The 18,898-nt window shown below is 39.5% G+C and overlaps 2 protein-coding genes across 2 annotated transcripts in view; both read right to left on the bottom strand.

Annotated features, from left to right (window-relative positions):
* LOC119407466 (KICSTOR complex protein SZT2) overlaps positions 1-2,945 on the bottom strand; it is a 6,995-nt gene extending 4,050 nt beyond the window's left edge. The window contains exons 1-4 of the mRNA XM_037674292.1: positions 2,864-2,945; positions 1,371-1,484; positions 1,063-1,266; positions 891-967 (exon numbers count right to left, since the gene is read on the bottom strand). Of these exons, the coding sequence (XP_037530220.1) occupies positions 891-967; positions 1,063-1,266; positions 1,371-1,484; positions 2,864-2,945 (477 nt within the window). The remainder of the gene's footprint in view (positions 1-890; positions 968-1,062; positions 1,267-1,370; positions 1,485-2,863) is intronic.
* A 1,561-nt stretch (positions 2,946-4,506) lies between these two features.
* LOC119407465 (KICSTOR complex protein SZT2) overlaps positions 4,507-18,898 on the bottom strand; it is a 29,705-nt gene continuing 15,313 nt past the window's right edge. The window contains exons 5-12 of the mRNA XM_037674291.1: positions 18,232-18,402; positions 17,516-17,747; positions 16,885-17,014; positions 14,862-15,007; positions 11,731-11,883; positions 10,267-10,381; positions 4,633-4,838; positions 4,507-4,516 (exon numbers count right to left, since the gene is read on the bottom strand). Coding sequence (XP_037530219.1) covers positions 4,507-4,516; positions 4,633-4,838; positions 10,267-10,381; positions 11,731-11,883; positions 14,862-15,007; positions 16,885-17,014; positions 17,516-17,747; positions 18,232-18,402 — 1,163 coding nt within the window. The remainder of the gene's footprint in view (positions 4,517-4,632; positions 4,839-10,266; positions 10,382-11,730; positions 11,884-14,861; positions 15,008-16,884; positions 17,015-17,515; positions 17,748-18,231; positions 18,403-18,898) is intronic.

Below are 18,898 nucleotides of genomic sequence, written 5' to 3'. Positions count from 1 at the left end.
ATATATATATATATATATATATATATATATATATATATATATATATAAAATATGGGCGCACGCTTCCGTTTGAGCCGCATTAAATTTGACAGAAACACATACCATGGATAGTCAAGGTAACACTTTCAAAGAAAGACTGATTAAATTTTGTAGAGGACTGCCGCATGGCGTCATTTTTAAATGTTTTATTTGACTTTCCTATGTGTTGGTGATCGCCCTCAGCTACCACCACACCAAATTTTAGATCAATGTGGCAAAAAATTTTAGTTATAGTTGTAGTGATTTATCAACGTTTACCGTCAAAAATTTTATTTGTCTGATACTTTAAAATAGGGCTGAGTTCAATTCATCCTACGAAAGCTGCCTCATACTTTAAAGCATTATTGTGTTTTTTTAGCTTTCCACAACTCCCAAAGTTGAACAGTGTCATAATAAAAACAATTATTGTGTACTTATTTTAACCTGCCAAAATGACATTTCTTAGGCCTAGATGCACCCACACTTCAAAATGCAAGTCAGCACATTGCATATTTTTCAAGTTATCCAGTTCGCAGGGTTTACATATATACTCATAAGGTGGCAGCCATTTTGGATGTTAACCATACAACCCAATTTTTGATTAGGCCCTTTCTTACCCTTAAATGCATGCAGTCACCCTCTATAAGAGAAGTCTGTACTGTACCTTACTTATTTTTCAAGAAATCTAGCTCACAAGATGGACAGACAGAGGGTACTTCAAATTTCCCTCTTCACTCCGCGACAGGGGACAATAACGCCAAAAGTATTTTCATACATATGCTGCATTTGCCGACATAAATCTTAATTCAGTGACCGAGTTTAATCGATGTAATAAACTTGATCACCTATAAGTTTCTAGTAGACTCCATTACCTCCTTGCTGCTGCTGCTGCTGGTGGTGTGGAATGATGTTACAGGGTCCTGCTTGTCTGTCGCTTTCATACGTTCTTCTGAAGAACAACCAAAAAAGAAACTGGTGTATAAGAAGACATCAGTAAATCTGATGAATATGGATGGCAGATGAACCTCAGAGCCTCACACTGACCTTTAATGAGAGCTGCAGAAAACGGAGCCAAGTGGCCATCTCGTTCTCTCCCCAAGATGTGAAGTATGAAGGCAGTATGGTCGCTATCAGCTAACGGGACTTCTTTGTCACTCAGTTCTTGCTCAAGGCTATTGTGGAAGAGGCTGAGCAAGAGCTCATTGGGCAGACTGGGAGAACCAGGAATATGATCCTCATTCTCTACAACTGTTGAAAACCGGGAACCACAAACAACACATTTTTTAAATCAGCTTTTGAATCAGTTTTATAGCAAGCTCATTGGTTTGAAGATTTATTTAAATGAACAGTACCTGCACTGAATGTGAAGAAGAAAAGTTCAACCTGCTGACAGTTTGGGAGCAGCTGAATGAGGTCAAACTGGAAAGGAACCATGTGAATACTGTCTTCTGAGGTCATATGTTCGCCTAAACACCAACAAAAGTTCAGTTATCAGTTAAAAAAAACACACAAAGTTTATTCACTTGTTCAAAATTAACAACAGGAAGTTCATTCACTCATTCAAAAACACCAAAAGGAAGTTTGTGTATCACTTAAACCACACCTACAGGAAGAGCATTCACTCGTTTAAAAACACCAAAAGAAAGTTCAATTTTCAGTTCAGAAAAAAAATGGTTACAGAGTTGTGGGTTTGAAGAATATTTTCTAGCTTGTGATATATTTTGGTTTGCAGTTTCTTGGTATTTTTGTTTTCAGTCATGTTTTAGTTTTTGTGTCACATTCCCTCACAGCTTTACCTCAGCTCCCTTGGTTTCTCAGCACCTTACACACCTGACACTCGTTTGTTCTTTAGCTTTCTTGTTTTTCCATCGACTAATCATCCCTCTCAGTGTATATAGACCAGTTTCTCGGAGTCATTGTCAGGTCAGGCTTCGTGTTTCCTGTTGGCTTGACCACAGTCATTTCTGATGCCCTGTCAGCTTTTTGTTTCATCATTTTAATCGTTAAAATTCTTATTTCTTTTCACCCAGTTCTTCTGTCTTTGAGCCTGTGTGAAGAAGCTGTTGAATACCATGGATCAGTTTAACGCAGCTTCACCCATGTCAGATTTATTTAGTGTTTGGCTGCAAAAAGAGGAACATCTCCTGCTCTGACTGAAGATAGGAGGGATGCTGATGCTGAGAGGGTGCAAAGACTGAGCCATCGAACATTGTAAATACAATGAAGGCATTGCATGAAATAAATGATTAATTTATTAAGTCAAATTAAATAGCTCAAGACTAGGCCTTTTCTATACATTTATAACATGTTTAAATAATAAAACTAAAAATTCAAAGCAAATATAATTTGGTTTTATTTACACTATTTTCTTTCTTTCAGCTGCTCCCTTCATTCAGAGGTCGCCACAGCAAACCAAGTCGTCAAGACTTGGCGATTATTTTTACACAAGATGTCCTTCCTGATGCAATCACAGACCACCGAGCTACCACAGCCATCTGTGTGGAGCAGAGAGCTGTCATCTGGGGCCCTGGGGGGGTGTAATGGCCTTGCTCAAAGGCCCAGAGTCGGGCAAATGAGGGTGGAGACAGGTGTGGGTGTTTCACCTATCCCATCCACATTTTGATGTCAGTACAGAGTTGAACCAGCGACCTTCCAATCACAGGCCAATCTTCTCTAACCTCTGCTTCACCACTCCCCTTTACACTATATAAAATATTGTAATTTAATCCTAATACAATTAAATTCCATTTGCTTTATTCTGACTCCAATACCAGGTTTTAGTTAATTAATTCACATGGATTTGTACTTAATAAATCTTGCTATTGTAAGTTTAAAGTTTGGTTACCTTGCACATCCTTGAGTCCAACAGGCAGTGAGAAGACCTGGTTCTTATTCTGACACAACTGGATCAAATACTCAAAGGTCATCATTGTGGACATACAAGCCAAATCTCTGGGGAAGATCTACAACACAACAGGTCAGATCTGAATGAACTGACTTCTTAAATGTAAACTGTCTCAGAAACACCACTGGATAAAGAGTATACACACTGCATGTGGGAGCTCCTGGTATTCGAGGCCCTGGAAGTGGCGCTGTTGGTCCATGCAGTTTGTGACTATGCCACTCTGTGGTTCCACCCAGCACTCCGTCACCAGGTTAAGCTCTGTGTCCACCTCTACAGTCTCCACTTCTGTGTCATTGTCATCATCCGTGGAAAAGCTATCAGTGACAGGTGGAAAAATGGGCTTTATCAGAACCTCAATGCAAAGATGCGTTCATGACAGAACTAACAAGTGTCAGATTGTTTCAACCTAAACCATGTTCTGTAACAAAACAGAAGGTGTGGTCCAGTCCTACCTGTCCTTGCTGGAGGTGGAGTGAGGTGGAAACAGTATGTACTGAACGATACAAGAGTGACTCTCTCTGCCTGCACTGCCCGACGCACTCTGAAGTCACAAAGCTCAGTCGTAATAAGGACCAAAAATAATCCAGCTGATCCATACACCGTGCAGAAATGTAATTCTGAGGTTCAGATAATAAACAAAGATTTAGCCTTTACCTTCATGGGCAGCTCAATCACCATGTTTATGATGCCCTCTCCAGTGGCAGCAAAATGAAAACCTTCGGAAATTCGAATCCTACAAAGAAATTCAGATTTACAAGCAACAGTTTACATCTGGTTATATTGTTATATTAAAGCTGCAACATCTGGGAGCATCTCAGAGATACATTAGGCTCAAACAGCTGTTCTTACATTCAGTCAGGGCTTCACTTGTACAAAATTTTTAAAGCTTGTTTTATTAAAACCTTAAACTGTATGACCATACCACATAAACAGCTTTCTAATAGCCCCGACACATATTTGTATCAGGACAGTTCCTCCTTACTTTGGGTCCTTTAATGTAAGATCCTGATGAACTTATAGATGATTCTGTGCCATTTTTAAAAAATTCAGTGCTTATAGTTTATTGTATACCTTCTAGTCGTTGCTATTTACATATACTATCTGACATCAATGTAAGAGCCACAAAACTCACTCAGAGAGTATGGACAGAATGTGAGCGACAGCCTGCATGGTCACCACTGGTCCATGAATGCTCTGCACAGCCCACACCCACCGCTGGTGGAGAAAGTACCGAGACAGTGAGGCCAGGGTGGAGGAGGCTGTACGGTTGGCTGCCATGCTGAGGGTTGCAGCACTATTGGAAGGCAGCAGGAAGTTATCCATGTTGAAAATGAAGGGAGTCCTAAAATCCAGTGGTAGCTTATCATACCTGCAAAACAAGAGCAGTGTGTTAACAGTATAATATAATCTAAAGAAGTTAAATCTGGTCCTCCGGACATTCAAAAAACAAAACAAAGCAAAACAAAACAAATGTAGAAACGTTTCATCTTTCATCCGAAAGACTTCCTCAGTCTGAGGTGCTGTATTCAGCTCAGTTTTATAAAATAAATAAAAAGTATATAAAAAAAAGTATAATATAATATTCACAACAAACTGTATGTTGACACCAGAGATGGTGAACCCAACGTTCTGGTTCGTTAAAAATCAACTATTAATTAAAACAAATAAGAATCTTAATTATGCAAATGTGCTTTCTAACATGCACTGACCTTATGAGCAGCTTTTCTAAAGGCTTATTGAGCACCACCACGCAGGGTCGGTCTGACAGAGTGGGCTTGGCAGCAGCGACACACAGAGATTTGGACGGAGATATATGGCTGACGTTTTTCCGCTTAGTCTTTGGTGTTGCTTCTTTGTTTTGAACACGATGAGGGAAGCGAAGCTTGAGGATCTGCTCTCGCAGCTCATCCACAATCTGGTGAAAAACATGCGGTGAGCTAACAGACTTTATCTGCCCGTGAATTATTTCAGGGTTTGACTGTCAATAATTGACTGAATTAAGAAATATTTTATCAAACCAAATGAAGATTGATGGGACAGTCTGGTTTTTTTAAAGGAATGTTCTAACATTTAACATTTGCCACAGCAGATAAGGTACTAATAACTGTTGATAACTATTCCTCAAAGGTGTGTCCTGCAAACACCACACCATTCAATTTGTAATTAGAAACAAAACATTTTGGAAACACAAAATGAGATGTGTTCAGATGCAGTTCAGTAACACAAAAATGTTCAGAAAACATGGAGAGAAAAACAACACTTTAGAGATGCATCACTCAACACAGGAGAGACGGGTGTTCAGGACAAGACTTAGCTGTGCCCCACACCTCAAGGATAAGGGATGCTCTTTTAAGGACTAAAATGTTCACATTTTTGGACAGGGAAGGCTGAGATGTTTGAGAGGGTATTTGTGTCAAATAGAAAAAAACAACCACTTCAAACAGAGGAAGTCTCAAATTTCAGCTTTCTAATACTTACAATGGAGCATTAAGCCTGACACCCAGTCATTTTAAATCTAATTCAGCCCTTTGTGTATGTGACAAAACATCTCTCTTGAAAGCAAGGTGAACAAAGACCCTAATGATCATCAGGCGAGAGGGGAATAAAATTAATCTACAAGCGAATTTAGTAGAATATACAGAGAAAGTAGCAGATTAAAAGCTTGGAACTCCACTCTCTCCCATTTTGAACTGAGAAATGTCTTCATGTTTATTTGCTTTGTTTTTAATTTTATAGAAGTAGATGCAGAAAAATGTGTCCGTATCGTTATTACTTTAGGTTGGACTATTGTAATTCTTTATTATCTGGGTCTCCATAAAACTCTTAAATAGCCTACAGTTCATCCAACATTTCCAAGAGTTCTAATGAAAGTGAGAATGAGAGATCATATTTCTCCAGTTTTATCTTCTCTCCATTGGCTCCCTGGAACATCAAATCTTACTTCAAACCTACAAAGCCCTCAACAGCCTGGCTCCATCTTATATTACAGACCTTACTGTTGTTGAATCAACTTCCAGTTTCTGTCCGTGAGGCTGACACCTTGTCTACTTTTAAGATTAGGTTTAAGTCTTTCTTTTTTAAGATTAGGTTTAAGTCTTTCCTTTTTGATAAATCCTATAGCTAGGGTTGGCTTGGGTTTCCTGAGTTATCCCTTAGCTATGCTACTGTAGGCTTAGAATGCTGGAGGACAAATTGACCACATTTCCACACTCAGCTGCTGGCTTTACTTGCTCTACTCTCCATGATTATATTTTTATAACTAACATGCTTTCCCTTGCCTTTCCTCCCATAGAAAGTACACCATGATCATAGAAACTACGCCTGGCCTGATCCTTCTGTGTTTGCATCTTTTCCCTCTTAAAACTGAATGCCTTTTAATGCTGTCTGAACAGTGTCTATGATTAACATCTTAGGGCGATTCAAAGTTTTCATCATTTTCACAAGCAAACAAACCATACACAGGGGAGGAGCTTTTCAAAATAAAAAAATGGGGCTGCTATATTCCCATATGTAAAATATTGACACACCATTAGATGTACGGTGAGCCCAGGTGCAAACAGTGTTTCCAACTGAGTGAGCAGCTGCTCAGCTCTTCGTATGAAAGTGATCAGAGCAGACACATACATACACTGCCAACACATCTTCCCGCACAGTGGGAGAGCGTGGCGCAACGGGAGTGCACAGCCTTTCAAGTGGCTCTGTGAGACTTGTGTTTCTGCTGTTTTAATTCTTATAATTAAACAATATTAACACTAAAAGGCTTATTTGAATGCCCCAGATTAACGCAAAGTTGTGTGTCTCTGTTTAACTTTATTTATCAAAACACAAAGTTCTCTCTGTGAGAGACAGTTTAAGGCTTGTGCTAACATTAATGTCTGTTCATCTGTAGCTCTACATTTGAAACAATTCTGAGATGTGTACAAATGTGGAAAGACAATAATTTTACCTTAGTACAATATTGTAGCCTCCCAGAGAAAATGTGTGGGCTGCAAAGGATGCTGGGTAATCTTGTGGCAAATATGTATGCAATGTTCACAACCGTTTACCATGTTTATGATTGTGGAAATGTTCTTGTTAGGTTTGGGTTCGTATTTATGTTGAAGTCTCTGTTATTGGTTGTAAACTGACGCAATAAGTCAGAGGTTGTTCCTGGTATGTATAAGGGGGAAAGCAGCACTTCCTGTTGGAGGACAAAAGTGTACTCCAATAATAAATGATGATGTCACACGAGAGCAACTCTGTTGTGATGTTACTGCTAGTACATGAGAGTTGCTGTAACGTCCAAGTAAGTCAGTGTTTCTCTAACATTTTAAGTCTGAGGACCACTTAATCTATTCAACAAGCACTCACAGACCAACTAAATTGAAACTACCCCCACAATAACACAATAACACTTGGATATAACCAAAAATTAAAATAATATCAGTCACTTAACTCACTTATTGTCTACTTTTTTCCATCCTAATAATGGTGCCGTTTTACTTTCTGGATTATGAGTGAAGAAATGTCCAGCTCCAAACCGGAGAGTTTTTCAGAAACATCATAGTCCCCACTGATCCCATTGCACCACTTTGTTTTCAGGTCAACAAGTGTAGAAAATCCCACTTCACAGTTGTAGGTGGATGGAAATGGCATCAACACTTTCAGAGCATAGTCAGCCATTGTAGGATTCTCAGGTTAAATGTGGAGCCAAAGATCTGTTAAACTTTTCTCCCTCAAAAAGTTGTCTTCAGTGTCTGATGCAATGTCCATAAGGCTGTCCACCTGTCTTGGTGAAAGTTTAGAACTGACTTGCTCAATATGTAGTTTATCCCCACATAGATTTATGATCCACTCAATCCCTCATCCCTTGCAGATGTTGCTTGAAGGATGCAACTGTGCTCTCATCCACTTCCTCTCCAGCAACAAGGATAAAATCTGCGAGTGTTGGAAAACTGTCAAATCCTCTGTGATATAAGTCGGCTACACCACAAATCTATCTTGAGGCGTGTGGCTTTAAATTAGTCCTGGACATTGACAGCCATCCCTTGCAGAGCCACATTCAAAGTCTTGAAAGTGCTGAAAGTATCAGCCAAGTATGCCTGTTTTGAACGCCACTGGAACTGTGTATCCTGTCATACAGTTCATCAGTGTGGTCCAGGAATAATTATACCTCTTCTTGAAGTGCAGATGGGGGAGAACTTTTCTGTGTGACAAGCAGCGAACTTCTGTGTGAAAAAGTTTTGTGTTCACTGCCAACTTCATCACACAGCACTTTAAAATGAGTGTTCAGTGGCGTTCCTTTAATCCTGTTAACTATTTTCACAGACCCACCCAGAACAGATTTATGGCACTGCTGCATTTTTTTCACAGCCAGCTGTTCGCTGCAGATGCAATGATGTGTTGCATTTGCAGATGGTGATACTGCCCTAATGTGTGCTATTAGTCCTGTCTGTTTTCCTGTCATGACATATGCACAATCAGTGCAAATACCAACACATCTTGATCAGTCCAGAGGGTTCTTCACAAAAAACTCATTAAGTGAAAGGAAAATTGCTTCTCCTGTCGTTTTATGTTGTAAAATTGATGTTGTAAATGTCAGAAATTAAAACATTAGGTTAAAAAAAAAACCACAGTAAAAGTGTTAAAACAAAGTTTGACGTACTCCCGCCATCTGTCCATCCATCCATCCATCCATCCATTCCCTGCCACTTCCTCCTAATTATGGATGGGGGTCAGGGAGTCTTTCCCTGTACACTGCACAAGTCGATAGTCCATTACTGATTGAGGAAGTCAGAGTACCCAGAGAAATGTTTGACAAAGAAAATACTATGGTGACTACTAACACTTCCTCTGCTTTGGTTTGTTTTTATTACATGATGAGTTTCTCTTTTGTAATTTTGCTGCACATAAGAACCTTTTTTATAACGGTTGATGATGCTGGTAGAATAGCATTCGGCCTAAAAAATCCGACCGACTTGACCCGACCCGAGCCCATAGGCATTTTGTCCGAGCCTGACCCAATCATTTGACTGTAATTACAGGTCAGAACTCAAAAAAAAAAAAAAAAAGCCTGACATTATTTTAAATTAAGCTTTTACTGCTTTTGTAAGCAAATCAGTTTGACATGATCTTTTAAAAATGTATTTCAAAGAAAGGAAGATATAAGAGTTCTTGTTCATTAACAAGCCACCAAATGAATATTAACATACAAAACGAATAGCCAAAAAAATCTACTCTAAAGATAGGCTATTATACAGATGAACAAAAATATTTTTAGAGCTAAATTATTTGGAAAAATACAGAACAAGGCTATTTTAATTGAACGCGCTGCTCGCTTCAGCTTTTGTAGATGCTGCTACTTCCTTCACTGCAGATGACAGCAGTTGCGGAGACGTGCGCTGTCAGTGATCAGGTGATCCATCTGAAGCTTAACTGGACATTTTTTTACGTCTTTCAACCGGCTGGTCGAACCCGCTTCCTCCTCAACAAGTAGATTAACAAATTTTTATATTGTGCATTCTTATTTAGTTTTCTTTGTGCAGTATGATTTGTAAAACCGCATCAAAAGCCCGAGACCGACCCGGACCGCCCATCAAGCACATTATTTTGGCCTAGAAATCACTGTTCTAAATGCTGGCACCGTAGGGCTACCACTGCTCTCTTGCTTTCTTGCCGTTTTGTCCTTTTTCCCAATTTATTTCACTGTAGGCCGCTAATACTGCAAAACAGTCAAAGAAGATTTAATTAAGATTGATAAAAAAAACTCTATGTAGTATCCTGATGTATGGTCAATAATCCAGGTAGAAAAATCTAAAAAAGTTAAGTTTGGTCCTCTGGACATTCAAAAGACAAACAAACAAAAAAGTTGAAACGTTACGTCTTTCATCTGAAAGACTTCTTAAGACTGAAAAAGTATTTCAGATGAAAGACAAAACGTTTCTACTTTTTTTTGTTTTGTTGTGTTTTTTGAATGTCCAGAGGACCAGACTTGTCTTTTTTAGACCCTATGTAGGACCTTGTGGACAACTGGGGAGAGCTCGATGCTTTGAGAAAGGCTGATGTAGCACTTGAAATTTACGTCTCAGCATCATTTATAATAAAATAGGTTTGTTAAAGTAATAATTTTTCTGTGCGCATTTGGAGGGGGGAAAGTGGGTCTCCAAAAGAGGGTTTTGCACACGTATGAAAATGCTGAAAACTGTGAATCACCCTTTACCATAAGAGCATCACCACAAATAAATCTAAAATAACTGAACAGAAAAGCATTAAACTAAAAATTCTCACTTTTCTTTGATGGAATGTGGTAGACATGCATTTGATGATACCAACACAGTTCTCAGTATTAATTTCTTATTTAGTACCTTGTTTCTAACATTGGCTGGTGTACCTATAGGGAAGCCCAAACGTAGAATTATGCAGGGTGTCTTCGAGATGAAACGGACCAAGTAGAAGGAGGTGGGAATCTGCTCAGACAAACTGTGGAGACAAATTAAATCAATCTTAAGGTGTTCAGAATTTTACAGAAGAATCTCTTGAGTGTTGAACTCACAAGTGAACACTTTACATAAATCTCTTTACACAAATCATGTAGAGTGTCTCTGAAACATTGGACTCAAAGGGCATGAAGCATGCAGAGCATCAAAAGAAAAATGTAGCTGGCAGAGCAGACGCATGAACCATTTTCTGAACAATATAACCTTTAACCCAGGCAGGTTTAGGGGCCTCCAATAAACATATATGGGGTAGGACAAGCTGTAGGAATGAGATAATATGGTAATTAATACTTTAAATCTGTTCATTGTGTGCCACAGCTACATGTTCAAAGATTTATCATTACCTCTACTCCTTATGAGTCATATCTGGATGAATGCTGAGTCTTTGAAAACCCTGGAGACAGCCCCACCCCCACCCCATAAAATATATATATTTTTTTCCATTTACCCTTTATTTATATATATTAATGACAGTGACAGTGTTTCCCTTACATTACTTGCCTTGGCAGGACGCTCAACTCTTCCGTGATTTTTGTCGACCAGGGGGTGGGAGGGTGGGCGGACATGTCTGTGTTGTGTGCTGTTTGTCCAGAAAGTTTTTGAGCAGGAGGGCGAGGGGGAGGGGGGTGATGGCTCAGTGTGAGGGAATCGGAGCACTACATATTGCTTTATAGTTAGCGCGTCTGTATTGCGCACCGCTAGCTTAGCGCTACATCAGTGCCGACTGTTGTCGACAGGGGGGCGCTCGGTTCTGTTGACAGGGCAGGGCACCCTGCTTCTATAATTGTAGGGGAAACAATGAATGACAAGATGTTATGGCTGAAACTATCTCTTAACTGGAGTCGATGATGTCAGAGACAGTTTGGAAAAAAGTAACGGCTGCTCTAAACCGCTAGACGAAAAACTTTTTTGGTAAAATTGGAACTATTTTTGATCTTTAGAGCATGGCGAAGAAGCACAGTGATCAGATAACTAGTATACAAGCTAACATGTTAAAGCTTTCTTCGGCATTGACACTATCTGCAAGAAATGTGAAAAGGTTCTAGATAGAATAATTTAATATTCAACTCATGGATCGAGGGCTCAGAATGTCAACAACCTACAAAGTTTATGGTTTAAGTTCTTAAGAACGTGTATGCTAGAAGCAAAACAAAGACAGGATGAGTGGCCATGACTAATAATCGTGGAGAACTTAATGGAGACTTAATGCAGTGTTAAGAAGACCTTACTCAGCAACTGATTACAGCATTCTTAAAAACCAGATTAGATGTCAATTTTATGCTCTACATGTAAACTGCAAAGAACTGAAGATATAAGCATTGTGCATCTCACCTGTATATGAGTTTGACATACGAGTAACCTTCCACCAGCACAAAGCTGCTGCAGTCCTTCAGCAAGGATGTGAGCGCAGAGTGGGAAATGCGACACTGAATGGTGCTGTAACGACCGTTGTTTCCAGCTGTATGCAAGTGTTTGGGAACAGGTCTGCAAGGACAACATTTCATCAGCTGATGCTACTGAATCACTGACAAAAACATCAAAAGGCAGATACACAAAAAAATTATAAAATGAATTTACATAAAAACATTTTCTGATCGACATATCAGCACAATTAAAGGAAGACACACTGCCTGTGAAGCCTTAGCTTGAATGGAAACCAAGAACGTGCTAGTTCCTACATAGAACATAGGAAACAGGTGCCTCAGTCGTTCTATTGTTCTTTGGGGGATTGTAAAGGTGCTGAATTTAACAGCATGTCTCTTCCCTGCAGCTAAGTTGTAAACTGTCTTCTCAGGTGTATGGTGATGTCTCCCAGATGTGTGCTCTGCAGCACTGGAGAGAGAGACCCAGATATATTCATCACTAAGCACCCTGCTGGGAACAGTGGTTATTAGCTCTGACCACAAATGCTTCACTGGCAGAAACAAGGTGAGCTCAGTGAACAGGACCATGAGTTCTGAATTGAGTAAAAGAACAATGGCTGTCATGGACTGTTCTGCCCTCGTCAGAGTTTCTTTTCCTTAACTAGACAGATAACACGTTCCACACACACTGGTCATTGTCAGCTTTAGCGTCCAGTGCTGATTAGCACTGACAGCATGAGAATTGGGTAAAACTGAAATCAAGAAATTAAAATATAAAAATTACTGTGATAAACTACTTGAAAGAACATATTAACAACACATTCCAGCATATTATACTCAATTCAGCCAATGTAACACATATGGCTACCAATGTAGTTAGCAAACTGTTGATAAAGCAAATCCAACAGAGCATATAAATAAAGCCTAAATTAACATCCACAATAAATATAAACAGTAACATAAAGATAAATGTCCATAAATACAATACTCAGACAATGTTTCAACAACTGATTTGCCCAAAGAAGATGGATGTCAAATCTCTTGACTGCTCAGTTCCACAATTTGCTCACAATGAATGGAAAAACAAGATGGCAACCTACAGAGTTTTAAGGCAAAACGTGACTTGTAATAAACAAGCATCATTTAGTGGCTGCAAATTTGTCTAAAAGTCAGAAAGCAGGCCATAAATGGTGGAGCTGATTAATCTTTTCTGTTTACAACAGTGGCTGCTGTTGGTGTGCAGGGACTTGGTGCCAAAGGCTCATTGTCTGATTGTTCCTCCCACATCCCAAGAGTTTAGATTTACCTGAGTCTTGGGAGGCTCAGCTTGAATATCTGGTCCTCCCTTACATGTGATTGAGGCTGTTCAGAGCACCAAGGTGCCATCCATACTAGGGCTTTAACAGACTACTCGAATAATCGACACATCGATTCCTAGGACATCTAACAAGTTTTTAAATTTCACGTAGCGTGTTCGTAGTGACGTCATTACGTCGCAGTTACGTCATTGTGTCACGTGATCTGCACTGGGCGCGGGCTACAAAATGGATTCCTCCAAGCAGACGGATGGAGCGGAGCAGGTCCAGTCTTGGCAAACAGGTAGAAATACATCAATGGTATGGAAATATTTCACTAAAGATGAATCTTCAGGTTCAACTATCGTAAGGAAACAGAAAATGAATCAATTTCCTGACTGTTTGGAGCTTGTTGCGAACCGGTGTTACACCATATTCTGTGACCACCGTATATTGTGACTGTAGGGGGCGGTGTTGCATGCACTGTTGCAGGTCACAGAATATGGTGTAACACCGGGTCCAATCGACCGAACCAGAACCAGCTTCCTCTGACCTTGTTTCACAAACAAAAACCAAAAAATGTTGATCTCTAAACCTATAAAAAAACTATAAACATATTAATCTCTAAAACTAAACTTAATGCGCACCACAGCTGGTGGTGGTGCGGGGTGGTCGACCGCCCCACTGTTTTTAGTTTCGTTTTTGACGTGCTGCACGTTTCTTTCACTTTTGCAGCTTAATAATAATTAATCGTTTTGGTTTTCCTGTGACTTATTTCCAGTATGAAAAATGGCAGGAGCATAATATATGCTCCCAATGTTTTGTTGGTCATTTTTTTGTAAATAATAAATGACATTTTTTTGCGGTTTTATTTATTTATTTATTTTTGCATCTTGAGATCCTATGACGCCATCAACTACTCGAGTTCTACTCAAGTTTTATTATGTTAATGTCGAGTTTAAAAGTTAAGTAGTCGTTCAACCCATAATCCATAGGCTCTCCATAAAAGTGTGGTGTGAGTTTGAGTTAGTGTGGGAGAAGAAATGCAGTTTCATTTCTATTACTGGTGTTATGAAACCTACAGGACTTATTAAGATTATGGAAATGCCTTGTTCATTAGCATTTCATCATCCTTTTCAAGGCTGCAATTTCAGCATGTCATGTGGTTTTTGGAAATACATCAATTGGGCAGCCTCCTCTAATTAAAAGGTTTATGAAAGATGTTTGTTAAACCCTGCAGTGAATACCTTTTGCTGCTGCGGGAGTGACCAGTACTTCGGGAAGCCATCTCAAGACTGCCTTTTAATCCCATTCTGTGCATAGATTTGAGGGTTTTATCACGGAAAGCAAACCTGCTGCTGGCTGTAAAACAAGCCAGAAATAATTAGTTGCATGCTTTATCTGTGCATGCTTCCTGTTTGCAATTTTATCCAGATGGTGGGAAGGTGCTTCTGCATCTCAGCTCAAGAGGGCTGGGTGGACAGACGGGTGAGCAGGTGGATGTGCGGGTGAAAGACGAGGCAAGCGGATTAGATGGGTAGAGAGATTGATAATGGAGATTCCATGCTTCACCCTTAGTGAAATACCTCACTAGGTTTTCAGAGAACAGGGGTTGCTCAAATGACTACTGGTAATTACCTATTTTTGAAAATGACGGTACAATTAATAGACATTTCTTGATTGTTTGACTTTCTTTCTATTTCATTTATCTTTATCTTTCAAGTTTTGTCTAAAAATGAAGTGGCTACTTAAAGTCAAATGTGAAAAACATGTTAAAGTGTAGGAGAAAACCAGTTATCCTCACAAATCGTGTTCCAGGATGACTGTAATGCGATGCATGTGGAGCCATCTCTGCCAGAAGTTGGTATCCATGGATAGTATAGGTTTCCAGTACAAAGCAAACTGGGACTGAGATGAGTCTTTGGATCCGCTGTGCTGAAGAGACAAAACCTGAAACAGAGAAGATCATTCAGTTAAAGAGAAGGATATCAAAATTGCTGCAAGTCCAGCTTCAGCACCATTAACTGACAAACAAACAAAGATTTAAGACACATACGTCATGAACCCACTCACAAATATGTAATATTGGATCATTTTCCTCAATAAATAAATCAAGTATAATATTTTTGTCTCACTTTGTTTAACTGGGTTCCATTTATCTCCTTTTAGGACTTGTGTGAAAATCTGATGATGTTTTAGGTTATATTTATGCAGAAATATAAAATTATAAAGAGTTCATAAACTTTCGAGCACCATTGCATGAACGTTTTAGAAAATGGAAAGTGAACCATGTCTGAAAACATGTAAATTCTGATTTCATGATCATGCATTTCAAGGATAAATAATGTATGCAAATTACTGTGTGTAAAAAAAAGGAGTATGTTTGTTGTGATTATTGGCTGAATTGTGATCTTTGATCTCAAGATCCATTTCAAGTGATCTGTGATGTAACAAACAAAAAACAATAAAAACTGAAAAAAGGAGTTGGCTGAGGAAACTACTGCTTCCTTGATTTAGCAGGCAACTGTGTTGCTGAGAACAGGCACCCAGGGATCTAGTTAGTGGATAGTTAGCTTGCTACCCAATAGTAGAATTGCAAACTAGCTTCTAGACCCTTCCTGACAAAGATAATACTGTATTAGCCATTCAGGGTTGGCATAATGATATACAAGCTTTTCATGAGGTCACACAGGTGACATTTCTCACAATAAGACAAAACAGTTGCTATAAAAAATAATTTTCCTGTCTCACCAACTTGAAATTTTTCAGAGCAGAACTATGAATGACATGCAAACATACAGCCACACAACCCCAACAGCCTGTCTAGGAAGTAAAGTGATACTTTTTATTCTAATCTTACTTTCCTCCAGGTGTTTGCCTTTTGAGATACTTTAGGTAATAACAATTTCTCTTTTTCACCACATTCTGGCTGTGAGCCAGACTGACTGAAAGTGACTTTTAGTCAAAATCTCATCCTGACTCGATCTCATACAGGCTGAAGGAACTAAACTTATCCAGTTTTCAGAAACTGGGAACTGCTTCTTCTATAAGCTACTTTTTACTGAAATAGCTGGGGGTGTGATGGAGCAGAGGTTAGAGAAGGTGAACCTGTGATCGGGAAGTCACCAGTTCGAATCCCAACATCTTAAATGTGGGTGGGAAAGGTGAAGCACCCTCCACCCTTATTTGCCTGGGCCCTTAACACCCAACAGCCCTAGAAGCCAACACCTGCTCCACATGTGGGCTGTGGTAGCTTGTTGGTTAGTGATTGCATCAGGCGTAAAACAATTGCTAAGTCTTAGTGCAAGCGAACTTGCTGTGGCGACTCCTGAAGAAGGGAGCAGCCAAAAGAAAAAAGAAACTCTTGAAACATTCAGACGATGTACTGACTGAAAGTACATTCAGCAGATACAGTAAATGTCAGGGGAATTTAGGTAAAGGTCATGGATGTTATCACTTACTAATATTAAATTAATGTGTGTGAGTTCAAAGAGTTGTCTGTTCAGGGGGAACCTGCAGAAGAAGCACGGAGCCTGCTTCTCTAATAACTCCAAGGCCTCCTCTTTGTCTGTAAGCTGGAAAGCAGAGGTCATTTTGACCTTGCCTCTGTCTGATAACGTACATTTAAACTTTCCCTAACTTTTTGTCCGTGGGCAGACCTTGCGACCGGAGCTTCAGTATAACATCTGTGTAAGCCTGTTGTGAACTCTGCCCCCTTGCAAATAAACTGGGTTGAAAAATCTTCTTGTGTCCTCAGAGTGGCTTATTTGAGTAAAGAGATGATGAAAGGTTATTTAATTTATCCAACAGTAAAGACAGTACGGTACCGGGGTTGTAGAACCAGGAGGAATGTAGAAGAGGGGCACTCCGTTCTTGGTGCTCTCTGGGATTGTGTAGTTCTCAGGAATTGAATTGAACGACTGGAGGTGCACCAACATCTGATCAGTCTGGTTTATGCTGGAAAAAGACATGCAGCACATTAAAATGCATTACATGCATTTCACATTCACACGACATTACAGTTGTTACTGACTTTATACAGCATCGTGTCAACACACAAGTCATCACAAGGAACTATTCAAAAAAGTCTCCATCATGAATCCAGTCAATTACAAACCCTCAGTTCAATTTTCATTCAGTCAACCTTTATTTAGACAGGTAAATCCCATTGAGCCTCGAGGACTCATTTACAAGAGAGACCTGATTTCAACAAATAATCCATTTCAATGCAATACAGTCAGAACCAGTGTATACCAAAATGAGAATTGGTAAATTATTGTCTCTCTAACAAAACCAGCAGATTGCATTAAAACTTTACTTCCCATGTCCTGATCAAACATGACTCCCTGATGGCAAGAAGAAACCTTCAGCAGAACCAGAAACAGGCTCAAAATGAGCCTCTTCTTTGACTGGCTGGGGACAGGAAAGGACATGAAAAACGCACAGAGAAATAAGTACCTCTGAAGTGTGTTCCAGAAGCGACGAATGACAGAGGTCCGATACGGACTGGTGATGGGCTTCCTCTGAGTGCAGCTGATGTCATGCAGAATGTCATAACTGCCCTCCATTGTCACCTCCACCCTTGTGATTCTGTTGGATGGATCCAGAGGCCAGGAAGCAGCTGCAAGGTACTCAATGTGCATGTTGTGTTTCCACAACAGAACCAACTTTAACTCTAACTGCGTCCCACCTAAAGAAAATAGACTTCATTATGACCAGAGAAAGACCTTTCCCACCAAGCTCAGACATCGGCTCTGATGTGTTTCACAGAGGTCAAACTTTGGTAAAGATAATAATTATTTCACTTGGTCCTACAGTAAATGGTTAAATTGAAGACATCTGGGCTTCTTGTATTTCTTGAAGATGTTTCATCTCTTAAAAAGGTTCTTCCATTCTAATCCTGGACTGGAAGTTCTAGGTACAGTATATGGTCAACTGGAACAATCACAATGACAGGTCATTATGGGCGCTGACCCACCCATCCATCCTGTCAGTCATTTTGGTCGTATGTGAATAATTGGTGTGAATAATTGTGAAACCACAAAGATGAGAGGTGAAACATCTTCAAGAAACAAAAGAAGCCAGTTACCTTCTATGTGCCTTCTTAGGATTGTGTCCTGGATCACTGAGACTCTAAACCAGTGTTGAGACTGAATACAGACAGATTATTTTACCTTTTGTGAGGCTGATGTCTCTGATGGTGTAGCCCTCTCTCAATCGTACTGAAACCACACTGATCAGATGAGCGTGGACTTCTTTTTCTGTGTGCTTCTTCCTCCTCATGGCCAGTGCAGGGTTACCACTGGCTGAAACCAAATGTTCATTGAACAATTTGTCCTGGGAAACTACAAAACAATCAAGTGTTAAATATGTTAGATTTTTTTTAAATGAACAATAATTTTACACTAAATAACAACAGTGTAACTCGGATGTTTAAAGCATGCTGTTAAAACATCTATGACATAAAATTTTGCTCAACTAATGTTTGAACAAGACTTTTAAAAAAATTCTCAGCTTTGAAGTCAACAAATTACTGTGTGAACTCGACAATAAATTGATTCTATTTTAAATAAAAGTGCGACAGAGACTCATCCTCTCAGCATGTAGCTGCAGGAGAGTTGAGTGGCATGCTGTGTAGTTCTTGTGTCTGATAAGTTGGTTTAACTGCTGCCGCAAAAACAATTCAGTGACAGAGACATTATCAGTAATATTTAATTTCACCATAGTAAGTCACATGACGTTTACACATGACGTTTAGACAGACAGATACGATGGATGGATGGATGGATGGATGGATGGATGGATGGATGGATGGATGGATGGATGGATGGATGGATGGAT

Source organism: Nematolebias whitei, chromosome 3, assembly GCF_014905685.2.
Source record: "Nematolebias whitei isolate Nwh7 chromosome 3, NemWhi1, whole genome shotgun sequence".
NCBI lineage: Eukaryota > Metazoa > Chordata > Actinopteri > Cyprinodontiformes > Rivulidae > Nematolebias > Nematolebias whitei.
Note: the sequence above shows the minus strand (reverse complement) of the source record. Positions and strands in the feature narration are given on the sequence as shown.